Here is a 25,756-nt window from a genome sequence, read left to right as displayed (position 1 = left end):
GTTGGCGGATTTGAAACTTCCATTTTCCTGACTTTTACTGTGCACACCTGGAGAGGGTGGAGCAGAGAAGCTATATATTAAGAAGAGCCATCAACACAGGAACACCCCTTGATAACGTCCTATTAGACAAAACATGTTGGAGAGGAGTGTCTAGTGCTGTGGCTGGCAGTGGCCACATATGTAAGCTATATACACTGTTTTCCTTGCTTGTAAGTCTTTTATCCATTTTAATAAATACTACACTATGGAGATTTGTTTGGCTCCTGGGGAACTTTATTTACCACAGTCCTGGTCCTACCTCGATGCGGATGCTGATGTAGCAACTGGCAGTAGTTCATTCAATCACGTTTTTCGTGAGTTTGAAATTCACAAGGAAATGGTGGTGGACTTCTGAACACACTGTATGAAGTGTTTGCACTTGTTTAAAGGTGGTGGATTGTTCCTTTCCAGTTTTTCGCCAGTTTTGATGTTACATGGACTGAGTTGAGTTTTACTATACTTGGTACACTTTTATGAAATAGTTTTTGTTTACACAGTTATAATATTTAAGTGACGCTGTACATGTATGTTATTTAGTATCTTTTGCAGCTTTGCTGTACTACCTATTTGTGTTAGCTGACACATCCCAAAAAGCACAACGCAGATATTTTTGTTTGTTTTATAACTGAAGAGCTGATGATGATGCCAGTTATTGATTTTTCCCTGCTTCCTTTCATATGTACTATTGGTAACAAAGCTCTGTAATGATGTTGATTTGTCTAGTAAGTCCCACCAGTTGTTGTTCCTAGTATTCTTGTAAGCATAAACATTTTCATGCAGTTCTGTAAAGGATCTCTCCATGTATTCTTACACTTACTAGAACCTTCCCCTAAAAAGTGTATCACGAGTCTCCGATGGGAGATATTTTTTCACATTCAGAGTCAGAATATTGTATTAATCCCAAAGGGAAATCATTAAAATAATGTCTTACAATACAATATGTTCCACCACACCAGGCCGCCAGACCGGACACCTATATTCTCTCATAATAGTCCCTTCAATTTATAAAACATCCTAAACATTTCTCTATCTTGATAATTATACTTTAGTTTCACTTTCTATCCTATATATATATATATATATATATATATAATTTTTATTTATAGAAAGTTTTCCATAGAGTACAAACAAGATGCTCAGTACATAAAATGTCAAAGTTAAACACAACTATTGGTGCTATAGGCCCATATCCAATGTGGATAAGCAAGACCTAATGACTGCATAGTTACGCAATTTTGACATGTTTGAATATGTAAAAATATTTGACATGTGAATGGTGATAACCAGTGGTAAAGATAACATACAGCATGTACACTAGACATTGATCCAGTGAGCATCCCCGTATCAACTCTTAGCAGAGCAAAGACTAGAAATTCTCTCTAGCTAGTACATGGGGGGTGAAAAAGCAGGCTGCAATCCAAAATATCACAAAAAGATCATGTGAGCATAACTGGGTGTGTTCAAAAGGAAATGAAAGAAAACACACCCAGGACAAAGACCTGGACAAAGTGTTCTGTCCATGAATGTGGGCACAAAGCTAAGGGTTAACCATAATACCATTGGAAATTTTACCCAACAGATAAAAAGCTGCACTCTATAAAGGAGTAAGGGGTCTATCTACATCTCCACAGGGAGGCATGGGCAAAGTCTCCAGTTGGATCGATAACCCTGAAATATAATGCAACCAAACTGTCCAAGTCTTAACAAAGTTCTCCAGTGCACCCTTATAGGTTGCTAACCACTCCTCTGCATCCATGATCTCATTTACCCTTTTCACCTAGTCCTCTCTAAGCCTGTTTCCAGTACTGGCACCAATCTCTGGGCTGCATTGAGTAGGTGCAACACGCATCATTTGTAGTGGCTAATTGGCATAGTAGGAAAGTATAGAAGGTAATGGAGTAATGAGAGAGGTTTGTCCACATCTAGTATGAGTTTATTTTGGTTCTTAATATCTGGCCAAAAAGCATGAATCCTGGGGCATTTCCACCAAATGTGGAGGAATGTGCTCCGTTGACCACAGATCCTCCAGAAAAAGGTTGAGGCTGAGAATATATTAGTGCTAATTTAGTGGGAACATGGCATCGCCTAGTCAATATCTTGTAATTATCAATATCTTGTCTTAGATTCAATTGAACTTGAGTGAGTTATGTGATACAGGATGCTCAGCTGGGAGTCCATTAATTCATATTGCAGATCTCGTTCCTGTGACGGAACACAGTGCTCGACCCCTGCCCTTCTCACCAACTCGTGACCGAAGGACCAGCCGATCTCGCACCGCACTTGCGTAACAATGCCACTCTCAGCTGCGCCCTGCACAAAGATTTTTCAGCTCATGGGACTACAATCTATCTGCCAGCAGCCTGAGAGTGATTGTTACTGGGTCAGGTTAATTACGCAATTAACCCTTCACACTGCCACCACCGCCTTTTTACAGAGAAGGAAGAAACACAAATCCGATCAATAACACTATGATATTAGCATAAGCCTCTGTAATACACACTGTCACCACAGACAGATATATTCAGAGGATTATTACATACAGTAGCACTCTTCAAGAGACAGGGATTCTTTAGTTTGCAGTAAAAGCTTTAGAGACAGTTTAAACACTTTTCAAAATAGGATTTATTACTAAAAAGGTCAAAATGGTGCAATTGAAATATTTACAGAAAAAGATGTTACAAAGATATATTATTATTATTATTATTATACAGTATTTATATAGCGCCAAAGGGTATGCTCAGCGCTGTACAGTAGCAAAGGGGACAGAACATGAGACAAGACAGTAACAATACAATACACGAGGGGTTCGAGGGCCCTGCTCTTTCGAGCTTACAATCTAGGACAAAGAGAAAAATAAAACAACAGAGAAATAAAGAAAGCAGTTCAGAAGGCAGAATACTTGCAATGTCCTTGGTTTTAGCAGAGTCCAAATGTCTGAACAAAAAGATTGCCTTGGCTCTTAAGTCCGTTAGATATTTCCTGACTGACGTTAAATGAGAGCTGTCTTCTCCAGACCTGTCAGTCTTTTTCTATGATATTAAAGGGGTGTCGTCTGAGAACAAATGACCAATCACCCAATTTGGGGATGGGGTCTAGGAGGTAACCAAAGTTATGACTAAGTCACCTTACAATTTCATACTAAGGTTAATAACCTCCAATAGTTGCAGGTGGCATCCTAGCAACTGGCAGATTAATTTTCAGAATTATATTTCAAACCCAGGGCTGTGGTTTAGTTATATTTACAATTGATGTTTCTTTTATCTATGAGCAGCAGCACTTATTAATTTCTTTATTAGGTTTAGGCGTGGGCTTATTTTGTATCACAGTTACTATTTACCTGTCTGGCTGCATGTGCCACCAGACTCCACTGCAATGAAGACTGAAGCTTGCTGGAAGACCCTCTACGTTCAGTACTTCTGAGTATGTCTGATGCCAGCATTCTCCACAGTGCTCTGTGGTTTCATTGCAATGTTTGTATTACAGGGAGCTGCTAGTTTCAGTTTTTAAAAATCCTGACAAGGTTTAAAACAGACATGAGTGGTAATAGTATACCCATGCTTTTTCATCACTTCTCGCATTCATTGGGTTTCAATCACTGTGCGAGGTCTCAAGTGACGGTATGTATTTGATAAATTGTTAACAAAAAGAGAATACTTTTATGTTTCATGCAGATGCAAGCGGAATAAAGAAATAATTGCCACCCAAGAGTACTTTTTTATTTGCCATTACATGGACACCAAGGAGCTTTTTACTGCTTGGTTAGTTTAAATATGTTCCTTTAGCCAAGTGTCCAGGAATACACAGAAGATGTACAGGGACTGTCTTTCCAGGCAATTAAGGGAATTAAAGATGGCCACTGGGTAAGCAACAGCTATTGCAGTTACATGCAATAATGATAATGGATTCCAGTTCTTTAATTAGAAAACTTGTACATGACAGACAGAGGATGTAATGCACATTTGTGGCAGCAAAAGGAACTATAAAAAATGTTTTACAAAAGTTAGGCCATGAATAGAAATTTCAATTATGCCTTACAGGATTTAGAATTCATTCCCTAAATTGATTGAGATTTGATTCTTTTGAAAGTTAAAGTAAAGCATACCATTTCCTAGGAATGTAAACATGTGCTACCCTTCATAATCTGCCTAATTCAGCTGCTTTAAATATATTCCTTTTGGGAAAATGGGCAGCCAAAGCAGACAAAGCAGTGCTACTCCATTATATGCAAATTGTGTCTTTGTATCAGTCAATAGTTAAGCTCTCTTTTACTTCTTTAAACACTTCAGCTGGCTGCTGACATACATGAATGAAAGTGGCATATGACTGTCACAGTAAGGGCAAAGATGTATTTGATGTGTGGGCTGGCTTTACCTTCTCTATTGCTGTGTGGTGTGCAGAATGGCAGCACTCAATGAGAGAAGAGCTTCTTAGGGGACAGACAGGGTTTTTCTATTTGATTTCACAGAGAAGAGTTTTTAAAAGCTGAAGAGGTCATATTAAGGCATCAGTTTCTGTAAACATTTGCATAGTGTTCCCACCATCTTGTTTTCAGGAATACGTTATTGTGTGTGGAAAAATGAGAGATCCCAGAGCACACATATACAAACCAACCTCTGATAACACTGTTCAACAGGTAAAAAGTTTTGGGCATAAAATTAGCTAATCTTACATAATTTTGGGGTGCTGAAAACGAAAATGACCCTAAAAAATGTTGATTGGCTCTAGTTTCCATGATATATTCACCCATCTAATGACGTAAGCCATTCAAAATTATGATGCAACTTCAGCTGCATATTGCGCAATTGATACTGGTGACCAATAGAAAATGTCATGTATACTGAGATGATGCAATATTAGCCTTTAATTGCATCACTTCACTGCATAAAAGCTGCAGTATCTGTAGCTGATTGGAGTTCGGCAGCGTCTTTACATTTCGTTTTCTGCTTATATAGGCTACTCAGTAATGCCTCGAACTTGTGTGAATAAAGCAGATAATTTCTGCTATATCTGCGGTGAAATAACTTTTATCTCACAAAAAAGGAGGATAACAGGAATGATTAAGAAAGCCTACAACTTGTATTTTGGCTGCAAGATAGGAGACCAGGACAAGAGCTGGGCACCACATATATGCTGCAATTCTTGTGGGACGGCACTGGAGCAATGGTTGAATGGAAAAAAGGCATCTATGCCTTTCGCTGTGCCAATGATTTGGAGAGAGCCAACAGATCATGTTAGTAATTGTTACTTTTGTATGGTGCCTCCAATTGTAAAAGGGCTAAATAAGAAGAAAAAGTTATCTGTGCACTATCCAAATATTCCATCGGCAATACGTCCAGTTCCTCATGGAGAGGGGCTACCAATTCCTAAAGCACCAGAATCCTTCGTGGTTGAGTCAAGTGAGGAAGAACCTGAAGCGTGTAGTCACGTGCAGTTGTAAGAGATAGCCCTTTCCTCGAATACAAGAGAAAAGCCAAGAGAAGCAAAACCGACACAAACTGAAGACAAAACTAGTGAGAATCCTAAGTATTAAAATGATTCAACTTCGCTTATGGCTATCATTTTTCTTGGTAATCCTATGCAATATATTATGCCATTTAGGCTTTGTTATGTAGTCATATCACTTGCTGTATATTTGTGGAAAGACATCTATCTATATAATTATTGTGCATTATGTAGTCATTACGCCTATAGTAGAAAACTTTCCGTTTACAGAAAAACTAGAGCCAATTGACAAATTCCATTGTTATATTTGAACTCAGAATGTGAAATTCATTAAGAAATGGATCCTTTTGTTTCCAAAACTGGCAAAAAATAAAAATTTGTTGAACAGTGTAATTAATCAAGGATCAAATGTAAATCCACTTGGAAATCCAGTAATGGTATAGCAACCATATCACTAGTCATATAAAAGAAAGCTGCAAGCAAGGAATGCACTGAAAATGCAGTATACTTTGTAGTCCAAGTGCACATGATCCAAAATACACTTACAAGGGAAAAAATTAAAAGTTCTTATTTGTGTCCCAGAATTATGCCTACATCCAGTTTGGGAAAATTAAAGGTGTCCCAGGTGTTGGGATCAGCTTGTTAACCTGCTAGATGGCAGAGGGCATCCCTCAGCCCATCTTTGATACTGCAGATATCAGTGTCACGTAATGATGTGGTGCTGCTATCTGCAGCATTTTCCTATGAGTCCAGGATGGGAGGGAGAACCTTGACAAACTAGGCTTAAAGAAAATGGGGTGGCAAACAACCTGAAAGAGGAGCAGCACTGTATCACTGGATTGATGAGTCTGTAAAGGACACAGCCAGTGTCTGGATGAGTATAGGAGCTGGGGCTGTTTTTTTTTTTCTAAAGAGCTTCAAGGAGATAAACTTTTAGTTTTATTGCCCAAAACATGGATTTGGGTTAAATAAAGTACAAATGGCCTTAGCAGGCCAAGATAAACTTTTAGTTTTATTGCCCAAAACATTGATTTGGGTTAAAAAATTACAAATGGCCTTAGCAGGCCCCATCCAATCCCACATCCCTCTTTTGGCCATCAAACATACTGGGCAGCCTCAGTGATTATTGAGTAGGAATGAGGTGGACTAACTATGTACAAGACATTTTGAAACTCCTGGAGCAATCTGAAAATGATCTTAGGTTGCATGCACATACCTAGAGATGCCTACTGTACAGACTGGTGCCATTTTACCAGCTTTGAGGAGGCTCCAGGTTAGATTTAAAGAAAATCTGTACTGAAAAAAAAAATAAAAACACACACCTGAAAATGCAGATGTAGTTGCCTGAGAGTCTCCATCTTTCAGTACTTTTTGAGTCATGATATTCAGTCTACCAGTGAAGTCAGGACTCCTGACCTACATAAGTAATCTGGGTCAGTGACAGAAAGTATTTAAGTGATTCAATCTGTCTGATGCTTCGGCATATAGCAAACAAGCAGTCCCTATTTATGGCTCCACACAGATATCCATGAAAAAAGGCAGGTAAGGGACCTCTATTCTGGTGGGGGTTTGAGGGACCTGTATGCTAGAGGGAAGGGAGGGGGGTATTGAGAGACCTGTGTGCTGGTAGCAATTTCTGGGCCACAAGACTGGCTGGCCACAATTATAAATATTTTGGTAGTTTGCTTATTCAAATTAACTTTGAACGTAACTATAATTTTAACATTTTAGTAGTAGTTATTTTCTAGAGAACTAGCGCCATTTCTTTTCAACCACATAGATAGATAGGGCCTTGGTTATTGGCAAGTAAAGAGGAAGCCCAACTAAATCTTAAAACTATTCATGTAATCCATTCAGCTGTGTTGTAAAGTGCGTAACTCGCTTTTGATTAATCATGCATCTTGCCATTTACACTGCTGAAATTTCAAATCAAGATGAAATAGGAATCCTTTTACTGCTTTCTGAAATAAATGAAGCCAGAGAGCTGAAATGTGTTACTCCTTGAGTTGCTGCCATTCACTTTTTTGGGTTAACCAGGTTCAGGAACCAAAGTTTTGAATGCTTTGTGTGTCTTGTGCGAGGTAGAACCAGGGACATGTTTAGGGAGTGCAGAGTTCCTGTCCAGACATGCAGCTGTGTGGTCACAATTTGCCAGTTAAACTCTCTTTATATTATGGGTAGCAGAAAAGAGAAGCAAAAGCAGAATGGACCAAAAGGTGGACCATATCAATTAAAAACACATATTTCCTAATTCATCCTTAAATGTCCCTTATTTCTTAGAGCTTAAACATGGAAACACTTGGTAGTAAATCAGGGCTGGATATAATTTATCTTGTCAACAGAGATGCAGGTACCCAGTATTCCCTGTTCTCTTAACATGTTTGAGTACCACGAGTCACAACCTGGAAGTAACGTCTGACTGGTAGTGCAGAGGTGGTGCAAGAGTGGTGCAAGAGTGAACAGAGAACACTAGTATGTATTAGGCTGTCATTAGATTAGGATAATTAAACAGAACCTTTGCTCCCCTTATATCAGATGTGCCTATCAGAGTCCCCATTACATTAGGAATAGTTATCAGAGTTCCTCTTTATATCAGGGTCCTCATCTGAGTCCCATCTAACATCAGGGTCCCCATCAGAGTACCCCATACATCAGGTGTCCCCATCAGAATCTCCCCTTAAACCAGGGTCCCCATCAGACCCCCCCTTACACCAGGGTCCCTATCACAGTACTCTTACATCACGTGTCCCCATCAGAGTCCCCCCTTACATCAGGATTCCTATCATAGCCCCCCTTACATCTAGTGTCCCCATCAGAGTATCCCTTACATCATGTGTCCCCATAGAAGTACCCCTTACATCAGGTGTGCCCATCAGAGTACCCCTTACTTTAGGTGTCCCCATCAGAGTCACCCCTTACATCAGGTGCCCCCATCAGAGTATTCCATACATCACATGTCCCCACCAGAGTACCCATTTCACTAGGTGTCCCCATCAGAGTACCCCTTACATCAGGTGTCCCCATCAGAGTGCCTCATGGATCAGTGGATCAGTGGATGCACTCTCAGAGACCTGGAAGGGCACAACTAATATTTAGGGGGCACAGCCCACTCCAGCACCTCCTAGATGTCTGTAGTAAATTGTAGGCCTGTAGTAAATTGTTATTAGTGAAATCCAAGTGCACAGAATGAGAAAATGATTGCACAGTGTGTATGCGATGTTAATCTGGCATCACAAATACATTTTCAGTTGATTTGATATGTTGGATTACAAACCTTTACCAATAAATAAGTAGTATAAAGGGTTACCTAAACAATCCAAGTTGTTTATATCCAATTAAGAAATCCCTTGCACTACTACTTGAAAATATTGCTGATTAAATAAAAAATCTAAGCAGAATCTAAGTCCTTGGCTGACAACTGAATGTGCTTGGCTGGGATTAGTCACTGGTTGTTAGGACACTGGCAGGTGTTGGCTCCCTAAAAACCAGTAGCCCTGAGAAAGAAGCTGTCACATTTAGCAGTGGTGTTAAAACTGTTGCTAAATACTTCACATCACACTGCAGTCGGAGGTTCGCTCGGCTGAACAAATCATTAGTAAGATCTCATCTGGAATATGCAGTTCAGTTTTGGGCACCAATTCACAAAAAGAACAATGGGGAACTGGAGAAAGTACAGAGAAGGCAACCAAACTGATAAGAGGCATGGAGGGGGGTGCATGTGCGATCGGGGACGATGCAGGTCGCATATCACTAAGTGCTCCGTCCATCCCCGGCCTTAACGACTCACCCACGGCATAATTGCAGCCTCCTTCAAGCATCTCTGGGTCAGTCACTTCAGCCCCGCATCCAGCTCGGCATATAAGGGGAGAAATAATGAAGAAGATCGGGCACTGGAAGCCCCCATCCCCGCTGCCACATGACCAGCAGCCTTCCCCGCTGCAGTGGTTCCTCAGTAGGCCGCAAGCCAGAGGACGAGTTCTGGACCCCCAGCGGTGGCAGGAGGTACTGCAGCTCCATCCCAAACTGTGCAGCCAGCATCCTCAACCTCTTTCAACCCCCAGATGGAGGATCCCGAGCCCCTGACATTGGTAGGGGGGGGCATTAGAACACCCTTCTTTGAATCATCCTCCCTCTGCTCCTTCCACTCCGCACTTCTCTCACGGTATCTGCGTTGAATGAAAAATTCCAAGTATTTCTACACAACATTACCACCTCTATATCCGCTGAAGTGGGCAAATTGGCTTTGGATCTTAGAGGGGAAATAGCCCAGATCGGTGTACGGATCAATTGGAGAATAAGTTTGACGAATTGGTGCAATACATCCATGTCTTAGAAGAAGATAACGCATATCTGAAGCGCACCATGTCACAAATCCAGCTCCAATAAGAAGATTTGGAAAACAGGGAGCACTGGTAGAACATCTGTATTCGGGGTATGTCTGAATCTATTGCCGACTCCCAACTCAACCGACATCTCTTGTCCTTCTTCACCACAACCGCCCCCATGGTTCCAGAAGCAGATTGGCGCCTGGACAGGGCCCACCGATCACTAGGCCCTAGACCTGCTGACGGCACCACACCACGCAACGTCATCATCCGCTTTCATTTTTTTTAAAGCAAAGAAGCCTTGTTATCCTCAGTACGCAACAAGCCTTCCTTGGAATTTAAAGAGGACAGGCTCCAGCTCTTTTGTGATCTCTCTCCGATTACCCTGGCCAAATGGCAGGCGCTGAAATCAAGCACCACACATCTTCAACATCACTGGGCCCCCTATCGCTGGGATTTTCCCTTCAAGCTGGTTGTCTCCAAAGATAACTCCAAAGTTATTCTACATGGTCTTTTAGAGGCGGACTCCTTTCTGAAGCAGTTGGGACTACCTCCTTTATTGGAAGACACCTCCTCATTACCACCTACTCCATCTCGCCCGTCCGTTACCCCCAAAAAGATTTGGATACCAGTTTGTGGGGGCCGGAAGCGTCTTTCACATACTCCACAATGTCCTCGTCCTCCTCGTTCCAGCGATGAGCCTACCTGATGTCCTTCTAGGGTGTTCTTCTGTGGATACTTCAAGGTTTTTTTTTCTGCTGCCCGAGCCCTTGCTGGGTGCTTTCATCTGTCTTGTTTTTCTGGCCGGGTTGATGACTGTTATGTTCCGGTTGTCGTGTTGCCCCGATCCCGTCCAGCTACTGGCCTGGATGACTTGAGTATAGATGTTTTTCTCAAGTGTATATCCCTACAGATATCTATGTTTTTTACTGTAATCTTTCTGGTTTACATCCTATGTGATATAGTAATGTTATTTGTTTTCTGTTTTGTTCCATCAATGATATCCCATTTACCTTTTCTGCTGGTACACATGCTATATCCACTGTCATTTTGTGAATTTTTATCATATAATGTTAAAGGCCTTAACTCCATTCAGAAACAGTGGATGGCTTTGAAGGAATTCCGATCCTCAGCAGTAGACATTATTTTTGTTCAGGAGACCCATTTTAAATCAACTGGCTCCTTTCGTTTTGCCTCAAGGTTTTTTTCCCAGTCCTACTTGGCCTTTGATCCATCTGGGAAGGCTGGAGTGGCAATTCTGATTCGTACACATTGCTCTCTTCGGGTCGCTTCCTCCAGGGTTGATCAACACGGTCGCTTCATTATTTTAGAATGCATTTTATAATGCATGCTAGGTGATACCTGATGTCTGCTGTCCAGCCTGAGGAACCGTTGTCGGCTATCCAGCCTGATGACCCGACCCAGCCTGATGACCTGACCCAATCTGATGCCCCGGTGCCCGTGGTCCAGCCTGGCGCTCCGGTGCCCGCTGTCGTGCCTGGTGCTCCGGTGATGCTGTCGTGCCTGGCGCCCCGGTGCCCGCTGTCATGCCAGATGACTCGGTGCCCGCTGTCGTGCCAGATGACTCAGTGCCCGCTGTCGTGCCAGATGACTCGGTGCCCGCTATCGAGCCTGGTGACCCAGTGCCCGCTGTTCTGCCAGATGACTCGGTGCCCGCTGTCCTGCCAGATGACTCGGTGCCCGCTGTAGTGCCAGATGCCTCGGTGCCCGCTGTCGAGCTTGATGACCCGGTGCCCGCTGTTCTGCCAGATGACTCGGTGCCTGCTGTTCTGCCAGATGACTCGGTGCCCGCTGTTCTGCCAGATGGCCCGTTGCCCGCTGCCCTGCCTGATGACCCGGTGCCCGCTGCCCCACCTGATGTGTCTCTGCTCGCTGCCCAACCCGATGTGCCTCTGCCCACTGCCCAGCCTGACGTGCCTCTGCCCGCTGCCCAGCCTGACATGCCTCTGCCCGCTGCCCAGCCTGACTTGCCTCTGCCCGCTGCCCAGCCTGACATGCCTCTGTCCGCTGCCCAGCCTGACGTGCCTCTGCCTGCTGCCCAGCCTGACGTGCCTCCGCCTGCTGCCCAGCCTGACATGCCTCCGCCCGCTGCCCAGCCCGACGTGCCTCCGCCCACTGCCCAGTCTGACGAGCCGGCTTCTGATGCCCAGCCTGCTTCTGGAAATCCTGTGTCCAGCAACCTGCCTTCCTGGGGTCTCCTGCAAAAAGATAGGCCTATCATCAGGAGACCCAGCCAATCGCTTGATTCCGGCAGTGGGATGTCCAGCCAGTTACCGGACCCAGGCGGTGGAACATTTGGGCCATTATGAACTGTTTGGAGTGTCCTGAGGCTGCTCCTTGAGGGGGGGGGGTACTGTCAGGAATGGTCTTATCTCTGGTAGTGCTGGGGCTTACCTGCCTTGTGGGCTGCAGTACCAGTGCTGGCCAGCGGGTGCTCTCAGCAGCCAGTGTCTCACTCCTGCAATCAGGCCATCACCTGAGGCTGATTGCAGGAGGTGTATTAAAACAGGACCAGGCCTGCAGTCAGTGCCTTGGTGTTGTTTCCCATGAGCCCCTGTACCTGGTATCCTGTGTTCCTGCATATCTGCCTATCTGATTTGTTGCTGACCCTGCTTTGATCCTGACCTCTGCTAACTCCTCCTGCCCTGATCCCTGGCCTGTCTGACTTCTCTTTGGATACCCTCATTGGATCTGATCTCCTGTTACTGACCCGGCGAGTGACCCGACTATTCTGTGCCTGCTGCCTTGTACCGCGCTGTCCCCACCATTACCGACCCGGCCTGTCTGACCGCGCTTCTGCTCAGCCATCCATCCATCCATCCTGCATGGACCCATCCGCCTCTTCACGTCAGGCTCTCTTCCAGAATATACCTCTGGCGGATCCCTCTATCACGGGTGGGTGTACTCAGGGGCCGCGACTTGGTCTCTGTCTGCTCCAAGTCCATCCCCACCATCAGGGGCCCTGGTGAACAAGCAGACTGGGACTTAGACTCCGCACTCTGGGGAATCCTATTCCATGGGTTGCTAGAGGTACCACCAGGCGGTGCATTACAGACCGATACGGCCTGCCTGACCATTCCACCTCTCCAGCCCTGACTACGCCTGTGTTCCCACACATTTCTGGTCATACCCGGATCCCTGACAGTACGGTTCTAATGACCTCCCCACTGTTGTTATGTGACATTGTTATGTTTGTAACCATGCAGATTTTCACCATCGATGTGCTCCCTCTTTCTCTTATGTTTCTCTTTCAAATTTACTGTTTGTATAATATATATATATATATATATATATATATATATATAAATATATGTGTGTGTGTGTGTAAAAACCAATAAAAACTGTTAACACGAAATAAGAGGCATGGAGGAGCTCAGCTATGAGGAAAGATTAGAGGAACTGAATGTATTCTCTCTTAAGGGGGAATATTATCAACATGTATAAATACATCAGTGGTTCATATAGTGAACTCGGTGTAGAGCTCTTCACGCTGAGGTCATCGCAGAGGACAAGGGGCACTCTTTACGTTAAGGAGGAAAAGAAATGTATTCTCCAAACATGGAAAGGTTTCTTCACAGTGAAAGCTGTGAAAATGTGGAATTGTCTCCCTCAAGAGTTGGTTCTGGCCAGCTCAGTGGATTGCTTTAACCTCCTCGGCGGTATGATTCTTTCCGATTTTTTGTGCTGAAAGCGGTACCATTTTTTTGCATGGAAATATGTAGTTTTTTATTGTAGGCTGTAATTTTTAGGAATAACTCACTGAAAACTGTACGAACAAGAGTCTAGTAAACATTCCGGATATGATAAAACTTGAAACACAAAATCATAAATTATAATTTAATAAAAAATCATAAAAAATAATAATATAATAATAATAAATTTAATTCAATAATATAATCAAACCAAAAACACAGAAATTTTAAATACAGAGGCAAATTCGCACATTGCTGAGCAAAGTCGCAAAATCGTTTTCAGTGTCTGATGACGAATTTCCCCACGAATCATTATCACTCAATTCTGCAAGTGGTTCTGATTTACTACCGCTGTTCTCTAGCTGGTCTAAAACCGCTTTTGACGTAAAGGGACGCTTTTTGGACGCCATAGACTTTTCTAAGTTTCCAGGCAGAAAGAACAGCCAAAATGCAGGCAGGGCACAGGACAAAGCAGTAGTGACAAAATATATGTGAAATGCATTGAAACAGCAATGACAGCAAAAATGACATTTTTTAAAAATTAAAAATTTGCCGCCGGTTCCGGCACCCGTACGTCCCGACGTCACAGGGACCGAAACACGGAAGCCGGATGCCGGCATCGGCCGGAGGAGATGGCCGGGGACGCTGCAGGGGACACATCTCGGGAGCGAAGGACAAGGTAAGTGCTGCAGGGACCCCCTGAGCAACGCCGCATGGTAAGCCCGAGTGTAGCTCTGGGTTACCGCTCTTGGTACTCAAATTTTACCCCGAGCTACACTTGGGAAAACCGCTATGGAGGTTAAAAAAGGCCTGGATTCTTTCTTAGATACACATAATATAACTGGATACTAACATTTATAGCTAAAGTTGATCCAGGCAATATCCAATTGCCTCTCAGGAGATCAGGAAGGAATTTTTTTCCCTGCAGGAGAAAATTGGATCATGCTTTGCTGGGTTTTTTTGCCTTCCTCTGGATCAACTGCGGGTATAGGATTATAACCTTTTTTTTTTTAATGGTTGAACTGGATAAACTTTTGTCTTTTTTCAGCCAGACTAACTATGTAACTATGTAACACCCATTTTGTGGGCTGTTCACACAGGAATGTCTGTGGACTTAGCCTATAGTATTAGGCTGTTTTCACTGTTAGTGAATGTTCTTTCTCTTATGGTTGAATGTTCTTATGGTTAGTTTTCTCTTATGATCAAATGTTAGTGAATGTTACATTGGCTTTGCAAAAGGCAACAAATAGAAAATGACATTGCTATGTATTACTTTTGCGTGAATGATGATACATTTGCAAATCAAATTAAAAAAAAAAAAGAAACCCCCATTGTATTTAGCCTATGAAGTGAGGTAGGGGAGGCATGTAGCAGGCAGACAATATTGCTTGAAATGTTTTCTCATCACTATTCCCCCAGCCTCACCTGGTAATGCCTGCAGATAGCTTACAGTCATTAGATCATTGCTCTATCTAACTGAAAATAGCCTAATCAAAAGACTGCCATCTAATGTCTATTAACAGCTTAGCTGATTTTTGGCCACATTAAACGTTAGACAAAATGGCTGCTGTGAAGAATCCTTTTAGTTCTCAACTGAAGAGTGAACATGAAAAGAAAAGCTTTAAAATCTAATTACTCATTCTGATCCCCAGTGTCCTCTGAAAGCAAATTTGTCTCAGCAGGATATTATTAGCACAGGTAAGTAGAGGAAACTTTCATTACTTTTAATTGTGCTGTGGGATAGTGGGAATTAATGGTGAAATTAGACCTTCACCTCTGTATACTGAAGTTACCAAAAGTGTTCTTACTGTTACAGCAAGCCACCAGGTGTCTTGCCTAGAGAAGTGTTATTCAGAGTTAAAGTGTCTTTTGAGTTATCCCCTATCACCTTTTTATCCCTAAGTCATGCAGAGAAAAAAGAACACTGATAAGTTTTCTGGACTTAGATAAAAAAAGAGACATCACATAATATGTTATTTTGTCATACTTGATGAGTCAGTCTTCATACAAGTCATTCTGCAGAGAAAATGGTGTAGCATTTATTTATTACAGAATATTAAAGTGCTTACTGTATTTTCCAACTCCATTAACTGGAAAGTCACATAGTAGTAGGCAGTATTTTAGAAAATTGTAGTCAAAGGTCCTACTTATGTTAGTGACCAGATTATTTTTGTCATTTTTAAATTTTTAGTATACAAATTACTGGAATCATACTGTTCATTACAGTTATATGTGTAAACAGAGTGTGCAATAGATATTTTCAGCACACATCAGTGCCAGAATGTAATACCTCCTGTGTGCATGCACAGGAGTTGCATTATTCTGGTCCAGCCAATCAAGATGACTTAAGATCGGGAAAAAGTATACTTCTTCTCCTTAATGCATTTTCAGTACACCAATCCTTTAGGAATTTAAATGCTATTCAGTGTTCAGAAATATTTTGTCATTTCTAAAACCTCCAATTTTACAATGTTGGTTTCCTTTATTTCTTGAAAGTTTGCTCTGATAAACTATGCACATTTCAAGTATTGAATGCAATATTCACCAAACATAGTGCATGTGGTTTAAATTATAGTGATTGAGTCACCTGAAGTGAAAGTTTGGTGAATGCCACATTTACTGCTTTGAAAATAAGCCCCTAGTTTCTGTGTCCTTATTTAACAGTTGATATTCCTTGTCAACAAGACTAAGGGCCAGTTCACACTGCACTATGGCAGTTGAATGTGTGGGCAGCTCTTCATTCCAGCTGCAGTGAGCCAGTGGTAGTGGGCAGTGTGATAAGCATTTTAATCGCTTTGGTCGCCGCCCTATAGCAGAAATACTGCTTCAGGGTGGCATGGCTGTGCAAAATCACCTATATATATACGTGATTTTGCATTTCTGGGAAGGGGATGCTCAGTTGTTGGTCATCGGTTTCTGGCTTGTGATTTCCCACTGGCACCCGGCAATCGCCAAGTATCACTGATGGGGGAGAGGTCTGTATGTAAACAATAATGTCAGCTCCTGCACACTGCTTTGTGTTGCTCTGTATAGCAGAGCAATACAAAGCAATGTGCTGACACAGTAAAACACAAACACAGCACACAGTAAAACAGCACACAGTTAACCCTTTGATTGCCTCAGATGTTAACCCATTCCTGCGCAGTGTCATTAGTACAGTGTCAGTGCTTTTTATTAGCACTGATCACTATATTTGTGTCACTGGGGATGTCAGTGACAGTTAGCCAGTTACCCCCCAGTGTCAGAATGCCCGCCGCAGTCCCGCAATAAGTCGCTGATTGCTGCCATAAAAAAAAAATTACAGTATCTATACCGCCATAAACCAATTTTTGGGGGATTTTTTTTAGCAAAGACATGCAGCAGAATACATTTTGGCCTAAATTTATAATGAAATTAGATTTTTTAAAAAATTGTTTTAATTTTTTTACCGGATATGTTTAATAGCAAAAAGTAAAACATATAGTTTTTTCTCAAAATTGCCGTTTTTTTTGTGTTTATAATACGAAAAATAAAAAATGCAGAGGCAATCAAATACCACTGAAAGAAAGCTCCATTTGTGGGAAAAAAGGACATAAATTTCATTGTTGCATGACTGCGCAATTGTGAGTTAAAGTATCGCAGTGCCGTATCGCAAAAAATGTCCTGGTCAGGAAGGGGGGTGAATCCTCTGGTGAGCAAGTGGTTAACATATCACACATCTCCCTTTTGTTAGGGTTAACTTCATGTGAAGTTGACAAAGTGACACCTTATTCAGTGTAGTACATACTACACAGTGACATGTGGTACCTTCCTTTGCAATGTGATAAAATGCAGCATGTCTGTTTTTTTTCACAGCTCACTGAACCACAGCTTTGGGATGCTTTGCAACAAGAATAGGACACATAAAAAATGATTGTATCCTAACAGTGACTGTTGTTCTTCCAGTGTGGCAAAACATCGTTCACCACACTATATGTGAATAGGCACTTAAGTATACAGTATGTCTGGACAAACATGAAAAACAGCACAACTGAAATAGAATGTAATTCGGCTTTAATGACTACATTGCTTTCTATACCCCCCTTGTTGTAATGGTAAACATATCTGTTGATCTTGGCAAGGTATCATCTTCTGTTTTAGTATGACAATGCTGAATTCAGCATCTTGAATTGCAAACAGCATTTCCACCATTTGTGGAGTGCTTCTGCTGCAAGACTAAAGGCCTGTGCATTGACAATCTGATGACACAGCTTCTTCCCACAGCTCTACAGCCTTGATATTACTGTTACTGTGGCTTATATTTGCTTTACAGAGATCCTGTCACGAACTTAATAATATTGCAGGTAAAAGCACAGGATAATTAGGTATCCTAAATGCTTAATTACATTGTTGTTCCTTTCCATAAACACTTATTATTGACTTCCAATGTTACTCTGAACTTGCTAGAAAATTTGACTACTGCAGGAAGAGCCGATTTTCTAGCATAGTCCCCTACCTCTTATCACATTATAGCCTTCTTCTCTTTTGGCATTATCTAATTACAGGTGGGGAAGCAGTTAAGAACTTCTCTGAGTTTAAACTTTTCTGTTTTAAAAGTCACAGATTTTGTAGACCATTTGTTCTATATTGTATTAAGTACCACCAACTTTGATGTTGCCATTAATTTCCGGTCACTATTTCTAAAAAGCTTTTGGACCTGAAAATTTGATATACAGTAGTATGTGGTCTGTTACTTGACTGAATCTAATAAAACTTCCCAAATTGGTTCATACTGCATTGTAGAAGGTAAATTTCAAGTAGTGTGGATAAAATGCTGCATTGTTTACTAGGACTGCTACCTTTAATTTCCCCTAAAAAGTATGACTGGCAAAAATAACTTAATAAAATTATATTTTTATATATATATATATATATATATATATATATATATTTATACAAAATGTGGGCATTGATTTACCAGCCAAAGTATTTTAATGTCTTTCCATCCAATCCAGAGATTTACACAGCTCTACCATCTGAAATTATTTTTCTTTTCTGCACCTAGTGGTCTTGATCCTCTCCCAGTCTATGACTGAGCAATAAAAAGAGAAGCAGCAGACTGATGAACTCATATTTCTGTCACTCTTCTCATTCCTCCTATCAGCAAGTTCTTTTTCAGCACAACTGACCACTTGGTCTGTTTCTCCCTCTCTCAGTAGAGTGCTAGTGTACCAGGGATTGCAAGAGACTGATACCACATCCAGGGGCGGACTGACAACTCATGGGGCCCCCGGGCAATAGGGGATCATGGGGCCCCTGTGTCCTTGCCCAAACTCAAAAAAGCCTGTGAAAAAGGTACCAGGGGCATCTCATGGGGCCCCCTACTGACCGTGGGCCCTTGGGCATTGCCCGAGTTTCCAAATGGTCAGTCCACCCCTGACCACATCATATGCAGGTACTTGCATTTAATCTGTCAGCGCCAACAGTGTGCATATATGCAGCCTCTCTGTGGACCTTGATGCTAAGAGGCTGCATATACAGTATGTGTACCAAAAAAGGTAAACAAAACTATGCTCCCAGCACAGTTACCGGCGCCTAATAGAAAGCTCCCAATCGTGACTTGAGATCAGAGCATTTCAACCACGTGACCGCTGTGATGGCCAATCCTGGTGGTCACATGAACATAAATCCCGTCCTGCCTCCCAGCATCAGAAACCCCTTAAAGGCCTGGGAGGTGTTGGTGTTAAGGGGTTAATGATGTGCTATTGCATTAAGTTGTATTTTATATTGCATTAAGTTGTATTTTATACCTGCATATAAAGTTCAACAAAATAGTGCAACTGAATTTTACAAATAGTTAGCCCTTGGTTTTAGTTAGTTTTGCTTTGTTGCCTTTTTTATTACTATGTCAGGGCCTGGACTTGAACCTGGGACCTCTACTGTGTCAGGCAGTCACTCTTCTCACTGAGCTACCTGGGATGCTGAACAGCACTCTGCCTGATCTATTGGACAATCCGGCCTTGTGCCTTGTTTTCTGATGAACTTTGAACTCCTTGCTCCTCCCATGAACTTCCTGATTTAAGCCATGTCTCTGCACTTCCTGGTTGCCAGATTATTGTGCCTTCTCCAGCCAGTATCTCGCTTTGTCTCTCCTGCTGCCGTCCATTCCTTTCGCTACCGACCTTTGGCTTGTTCCTTGACTACGATTCTGCCTCATCCCAACCGGATACCTCTTGTTACCGACTCTTGGCTTGTTTACTGACCATGCTTCTGCTAGATCCCTACCTGCCATATCTGCTACTGGATCCTGGCTTGCTCACTTCCTGGTGGCCTGATCCTAAGAACTGCGACCTGGTACTAACACGAAGCAAAATCCATCTCCACCATTAGGAGCTCTGGTGAATACCGGTTAGTGCTTTGACCCCGCACCTCAGGTGAACCTGCGTCATTTCCCAGGGTGACCTGCTTGTTTACCTATCCTGTTGGTTGGTCTGCTGCTATAGCTACTGGTCTCTGAACCTGACCTCTCACCGTGACATACTAAAAGCGACTCTGTCAGGAAAATCAAATTGCAAAAAGAATACCCTGCAAAATCCCTGTGTCACCAAATGCTGGTCCGGTGAAGAGAAATTGTCCAAGGTCTGAATTGAAAGAAACAATCAAAAGATAAACAGTTTTAAGAGCCAGAAGCAGTGCTATATTCTACAAGGTAGGTTCTAGATGTTGGGACCAAGAATGGGTAAACAGTAAAGTCACAGTATCAAACAATTGACACATGAAGTAATAGCAATAAGGGACCTTTGGGCTACCTCTGTCTTTCTTGCTGTTCTGGACCATAGCTTGGTTTGGCTTTGTAGAAATCCAGCTCTGACCGTTCCCAGAATAAATTTAGGCATATGGACATTTTGACTCAATTCTGAACTTTAATAGCATCCTGAAATGCTCCACCAGCAACAACTCAAAGATTATTGTGAGCATAGCTTCAGTATATTCTGCAGTGATCACTAGATAACTTTTTTGTGGAGCTTTAGTTCTACATTTTATTGCTAAGAAACACCTTCCAATGTAACGCACCATGGCCCAATGTATAACTATCTGGGGAAAAGTTCAGATTTCTGCCAGTTCTTAAGTAAATAGACTTAACAAGTTTTTCATTAAAGTGCACTTACTTTAGCTTCCTCAAGGCAAGGGTCACCAGCTCACTTATTTAGATAATTAGGCTCCAAATCACAATGACAAAAATGTTTCTCCTGTTTTACTACAGTGCACAAAGTCAGAAACCCAATTTCACGATAGTATCATTGTGCCAATTGCAATTACTTTATAAATTATTATACCCTCTGATATTCTACATATAGAATGCATCATATATCAACTTGGCAATGTCATTGATTCTTCTCGGCCTATTGCTCTTACACAAATCCTTTGTATTAAAAGAAATTTGAGCACTTTTTAAATTTATGCTCTCAGTATGTCACGAAAGTTAATGGTCAGTGTAATAATATGTCGCAAGTATGAATACTTACAACTGTCCTCTTCTTCGGAAATACATTTCAAGACATAACAGGCATAGATGAAACCAGCGAGCTGAAATAAAACAGATATATGTGAGGCTATAAGGTTAGCTATAGATCATTTACAACATTTTAACTGGTATTGCTGCATTTGGTAGCAAAGCGTAATAACAATTCCTCTCTGCTAATAGTTCGGTTTATGTAAGCTATTCAAAAAAAGAAAAAAAAAACAGTTAAATGTTGTAGGTCAGTGATCAATACTTGCTTTATTTATTTTACCAGATTTCAAGGAATGCAAAACTTGATTAAGCTATTAAATATATGGGTTTAGTTTATCTCTCTACATGTTTTGTATACCATTTCCCCTGCAGACTCTATGATATCTGAAGCTTTGTTAAATGCCAAATAAAGCATTGTTTCAAAGGTTGTTTCAGTTTATTCAAAATTATAGTTCTGGTAAGGGCAATCATTTTAGTTTTATGTGCAACAACCATACCACTGACATTTTTTGTCATTGCTTCAGCTTTGCTGATTTGACATTAATGTGTTAAGCTACAGTATCTAAACCAATGAAAATTAGTTTTCTGTGATTGGTAAAAAGAAGGGTATTGGGGAGGGCGTTAAATATTTCATAAAAACATCCTACTCTTGAGTTTGAGGCACTGTTCACACTTGAACGTTTTGTAGCCTGTAGCTGGAAGCTCAAAAACACTCAACAAGCAAAAACCTATTGTTTTCAATAGATCTTTTTCACATCTGAGCATTCTGCTACTTATAGCAAAATGCCTGTTGCTTAAAGAAAATTCACAAGCTACTTTGAGCTACTTTGAGTGTTTTAGCAGAATTGAGCGTTTACGTCCACATAGACGTCAAAGGAAATGCCTGAAAAGCAAGACATGAGTGTCTTTGAGCATTTTTCAAACAGGAGGTCTCTGCCCTTTTTTAGCAGCGCTCCAAATGCCTAGTTGAAGAACACCTGACAAAAGCTACAAAAACTTGCAATTCTGCGCCAAAAACACTCAAAAACGCTTAAAAGAAATGCTTAAAAAAAGCTTCAAAATGTGACACTTTGGTGTGAATGTAACCTTAATAAAAAGTAGAAAGGGTTTCAATTTCATTTAAAAAGCTGGCAGCTCCCAACTGCTTTTGCTTTTGCTTCTGGCTATTGGCTATGATCAAGGGAAAAGCAAATCCCATTCTCAGAGACTTTTGTATGCTGTGCAACTTGTCCTCTTGTGATTACCAGTAGCAAGATCTCTTTTCATTCTCTTGTTGACTAAGTCCACTCATTTTAATATAATAATGTAACTAATGGAATGGACCAGTATAATCAGGCTGTACTTCTCTCTTCAAATCTGGATAGTTGTTATTTTCTGCAAATGTGGAAAAATATTTGATTCTGTGTGTATGTGCATATGGCTTTGTTTTTGTATACAATGAGGCCTCTAACATGTCTTTACTTGTTGGTTAAATGGTACATCTATGAAGTTAAAATTTGTTTAGATCTATTACAGTAATGTTTCTTGCCTGAACTGATGGTCTTCAAAAAAAAAAAAAGCTTGAGAACCACATGTGGTGCTCATAGATCAGGTTTTTACCAGCCTCTCAGCAGATGCTCTGTTCATGCCTGCCTAAGCACCTGCGTCATTATACATATCCCAAAAGCATGAAGCCACATTGCCTAATTTATATAATTTCACATCATGAACAAGTAATATTTTAGTTTTATTTTAAATATTCACTGCAGCTTACTAACACTCATTATATTCTATGTATGTCTTTGAAGTTGAGAAAGGTTGGTGACCCTTGATCTACATATTGCTAAAAAGAAAAAGCAAAACATCATGGTGCAAAAATATGCTCTGTTTTATTTCTAAAGTGTGGTAAAGAAAAACAGTTCTATATTTTAATGCAGTAGGATACACAAAACTGTTACACATGGCAGTATTAATGTTTCTTTCTAGTGCATGAGACCTTAAAATGACAAAAGAGGAACTGAAGATACCAATTATTGAACGCAGAATACAAAAACATTTGCCACCTTTGGTGTATAGATAAAATTTCAAGTGGAGCTGAAAGTGATCGTGAAGGTAATGCAGATTGATGAACAGTTTTGGTCACAGATATTTGCCCTTTGAAAAAGGCAAACCATTGATTTCACTTGTGTTTTGTCCTGAATTTCTATGAAGGATCTGCTGTTCACACTTAAATATATACAGTACCATTATAAACAACATACAGCCATAATATAGAGCACAATTAAACATGGGATTCAACAGTATAAGATTTACTCACAAAGACCATATAAAAAAAAAAATAGGTGGTGCTGCACAATCACAGGCAGAAGGTAAGTGAAAACCAAATCTGTATCAAACTGGGGGGGGGGGGGGGGGTCAGGCGGGTGTAAAGGGGCTCAAACCACAGACATGTCACAACTTGCTATCTTCTGGTCAAAATATGTCAAATAATGGGCTTTGATAGACCTAATCATATAGATTATATACCACAAATCTCCTAGGAAAGTAATTGCAGAAGGAAGAGACATACCACTGGAAAGGAAGTCCCATGCATCAAAACGTTTGATAACAAAAAGATAAACCCAAATTCTATAAAGAAAAAAAAAGGAAGAGACAGTAAACATCATCCCAAAGTTTCCTGCATACTAAATAATCTAAGAAACAGCATGGCATAATTACCTCTATCCCTAAAAGTGGTATTAGTGCTCCCCATTTAAAATGAAGCAAGCAGCTCTTTTATGAAAATGGTTCTTTATATATATATGAAATGCTTACTGGGGTCCACCCCCATCCCACATCTGCCACCTTAAACATTGCAGAATATCCAGTGTGGATGGGTGTGCAAACAAGTATGTGCAGTCAGAGAAACTGCAATTCTAGTGGTGGGGGGTAGAAGAGTGCCCGCCAAACCTCTGTCTCACTACCCGCATCTGATAGCTGATAGCCACTGGAAACATGCCACAATCCCCAGCAACCAAGCATCTGTGGTGTACAAAGAAGGGGGATGGATCCCATCACTACTTGTCCCATGATCCTAAACACAAAAGACACCCAAATGACACATATATGTATGGCTGGACAGCACTTTGCTACGACAGAAAGTAAAACAACAAATTGTGACCCATAATAAACATGAAGTTAACAAATGGCTAATAAACCAAAAAAAGGAAACAGTAATATTAAATAAATCAATTAAATAAATAAAATGTTAAAATAAATAGAAAATAAAAATAAATAAAAATAAAATATAATTATCATTCAACAAAAACAACCACAGTGGGAGAGATGGGATATAGGCAAAGCCCACACACCCAAATATTTATCCCAACTTCCCCGGGACCACCAACCCAGAAGGTCCACTCCTCCCCAGTCCACGCAGCATCACACTTATAAAAAGGTCAAGCAAACACAAACATAAATCATAAAGATAAATGTAAATTGATTCCAAAGATGAATATTAGCGTTACCAAATGGTCATAGTAGATGACAAGCTTCTTTCGTGGGCCAGGTATTGGGTTTCAGTATTGAGCTTATCACTAATAAGACCACTGGCAATTTACCTATTAGAGGAACGGCTTGAAGCTGAAGTTCTCATGTCTTGGTGTCTTCTGATTTAGAGATCCCTTTATTCTCTAAGTGGAAAAGTAATTTGTGTATGTGTATGTCACCCCTACATTCAGAATTTTTAATGCACTCCAATGCAAAAAAGCTAATCACAGTGGCTTCAAACCTGTAATATAGGTTGACATGTACACAGACCATATGATTATAGTTGCTGTTCCAAATCAGATACACATAATCACAAATGTGCTTCCACAAGGACCTTTGGGTTTTTTGAAAGTAGAAGGCATTGCAGGAGAATTGCATAAAGTATTCAAGCCCCACCATTTGTCAATTTATGCCAAACAGTGGAGTCTAGTGCTCACCATTTGATAATGCAATACTCTTGCAGGAACAAATCCAATCACTAGTCAGCAGGGCACTATAGAGGGGGTCAGTAGGGCAGATGATAAGGTAAGCAGTTTGAAGGGAAGTGCACAGGGGCAGCAGGGTCAATAGAAGGTAAGGCAGAGTTCAGGGATCAGTAGTAAGTGATGCAGAGGACAGATTTTGCCTAACAATGGGAGAAGCTTAAAGGGGGATGAATAAGCAGAATCTGTACCTAGTTGCTGTATACACTACACACATAGCACAGTCCTCATACCCACAAAATACTACTTACTTTCTCACAGATACACATAAGCCTCAGGACAAAGGATCATTTTTGAAAATGTAAACGTTTCCATCACATATGCTTTTCTGAGCACAAAGAGTGATCACTTTTTGCGACTGAGCCTACCTTAACCGCATCCCACCCTCCCGCAATATACTGCGGCAGGGTGGCAGCTGCAGGCAAATCGATGTACCCGTACGTCGCTCTGGCTGTACCAACACAGGGGAGCGCCGCACAATGTAAGCAAAGCTGCTATGAACCATTCTCATTCATAACAGCTCTGCTTCTCCTCCTAGTGAGCTGTGATTTTCCCACAGCTGTCACATGATACATGGGGCAATCACAGCACCCTCTACCATGTTACCAGCTCCAGCCAATCACAGATCATCTTGAGTTGTCAAAAACCTAACTCATTCATGACAGTTCATGAATGAGTTAGGTTTATGACAGCAAGCTTTGCATTGCAGGAGAAATTATCTTTATTTCTTCTGCAAAGCAAAGTGTAAAAAAAATAAATAAATCCCTGTTCACCCCC

At 41.3% G+C, this 25,756-nt stretch overlaps 1 protein-coding gene across 3 annotated transcripts in view; it reads right to left on the bottom strand.

Annotated features, from left to right (window-relative positions):
* NKAIN2 (sodium/potassium transporting ATPase interacting 2) overlaps positions 1–25,756 on the bottom strand; it is a 1,142,378-nt gene that overhangs the window by 96,429 nt on the left and 1,020,193 nt on the right. For all 3 annotated transcript variants that reach the window (XM_089686435.1, XM_089686437.1, XM_089686436.1), the window contains exon 5: positions 21,004–21,064. In XM_089686435.1, the coding sequence (XP_089542561.1) occupies positions 21,004–21,064 (61 nt within the window). The remainder of the gene's footprint in view (positions 1–21,003; positions 21,065–25,756) is intronic.

Source organism: Staurois parvus, unplaced genomic scaffold (genome assembly GCF_062004578.1).
Source record: "Staurois parvus isolate SC_StPar_1 unplaced genomic scaffold, SC_StPar_1.0 ptg000397l, whole genome shotgun sequence".
In the NCBI taxonomy this organism is placed as follows: Eukaryota; Metazoa; Chordata; class Amphibia; order Anura; family Ranidae; genus Staurois; species Staurois parvus.
Note: the sequence above shows the minus strand (reverse complement) of the source record. Positions and strands in the feature narration are given on the sequence as shown.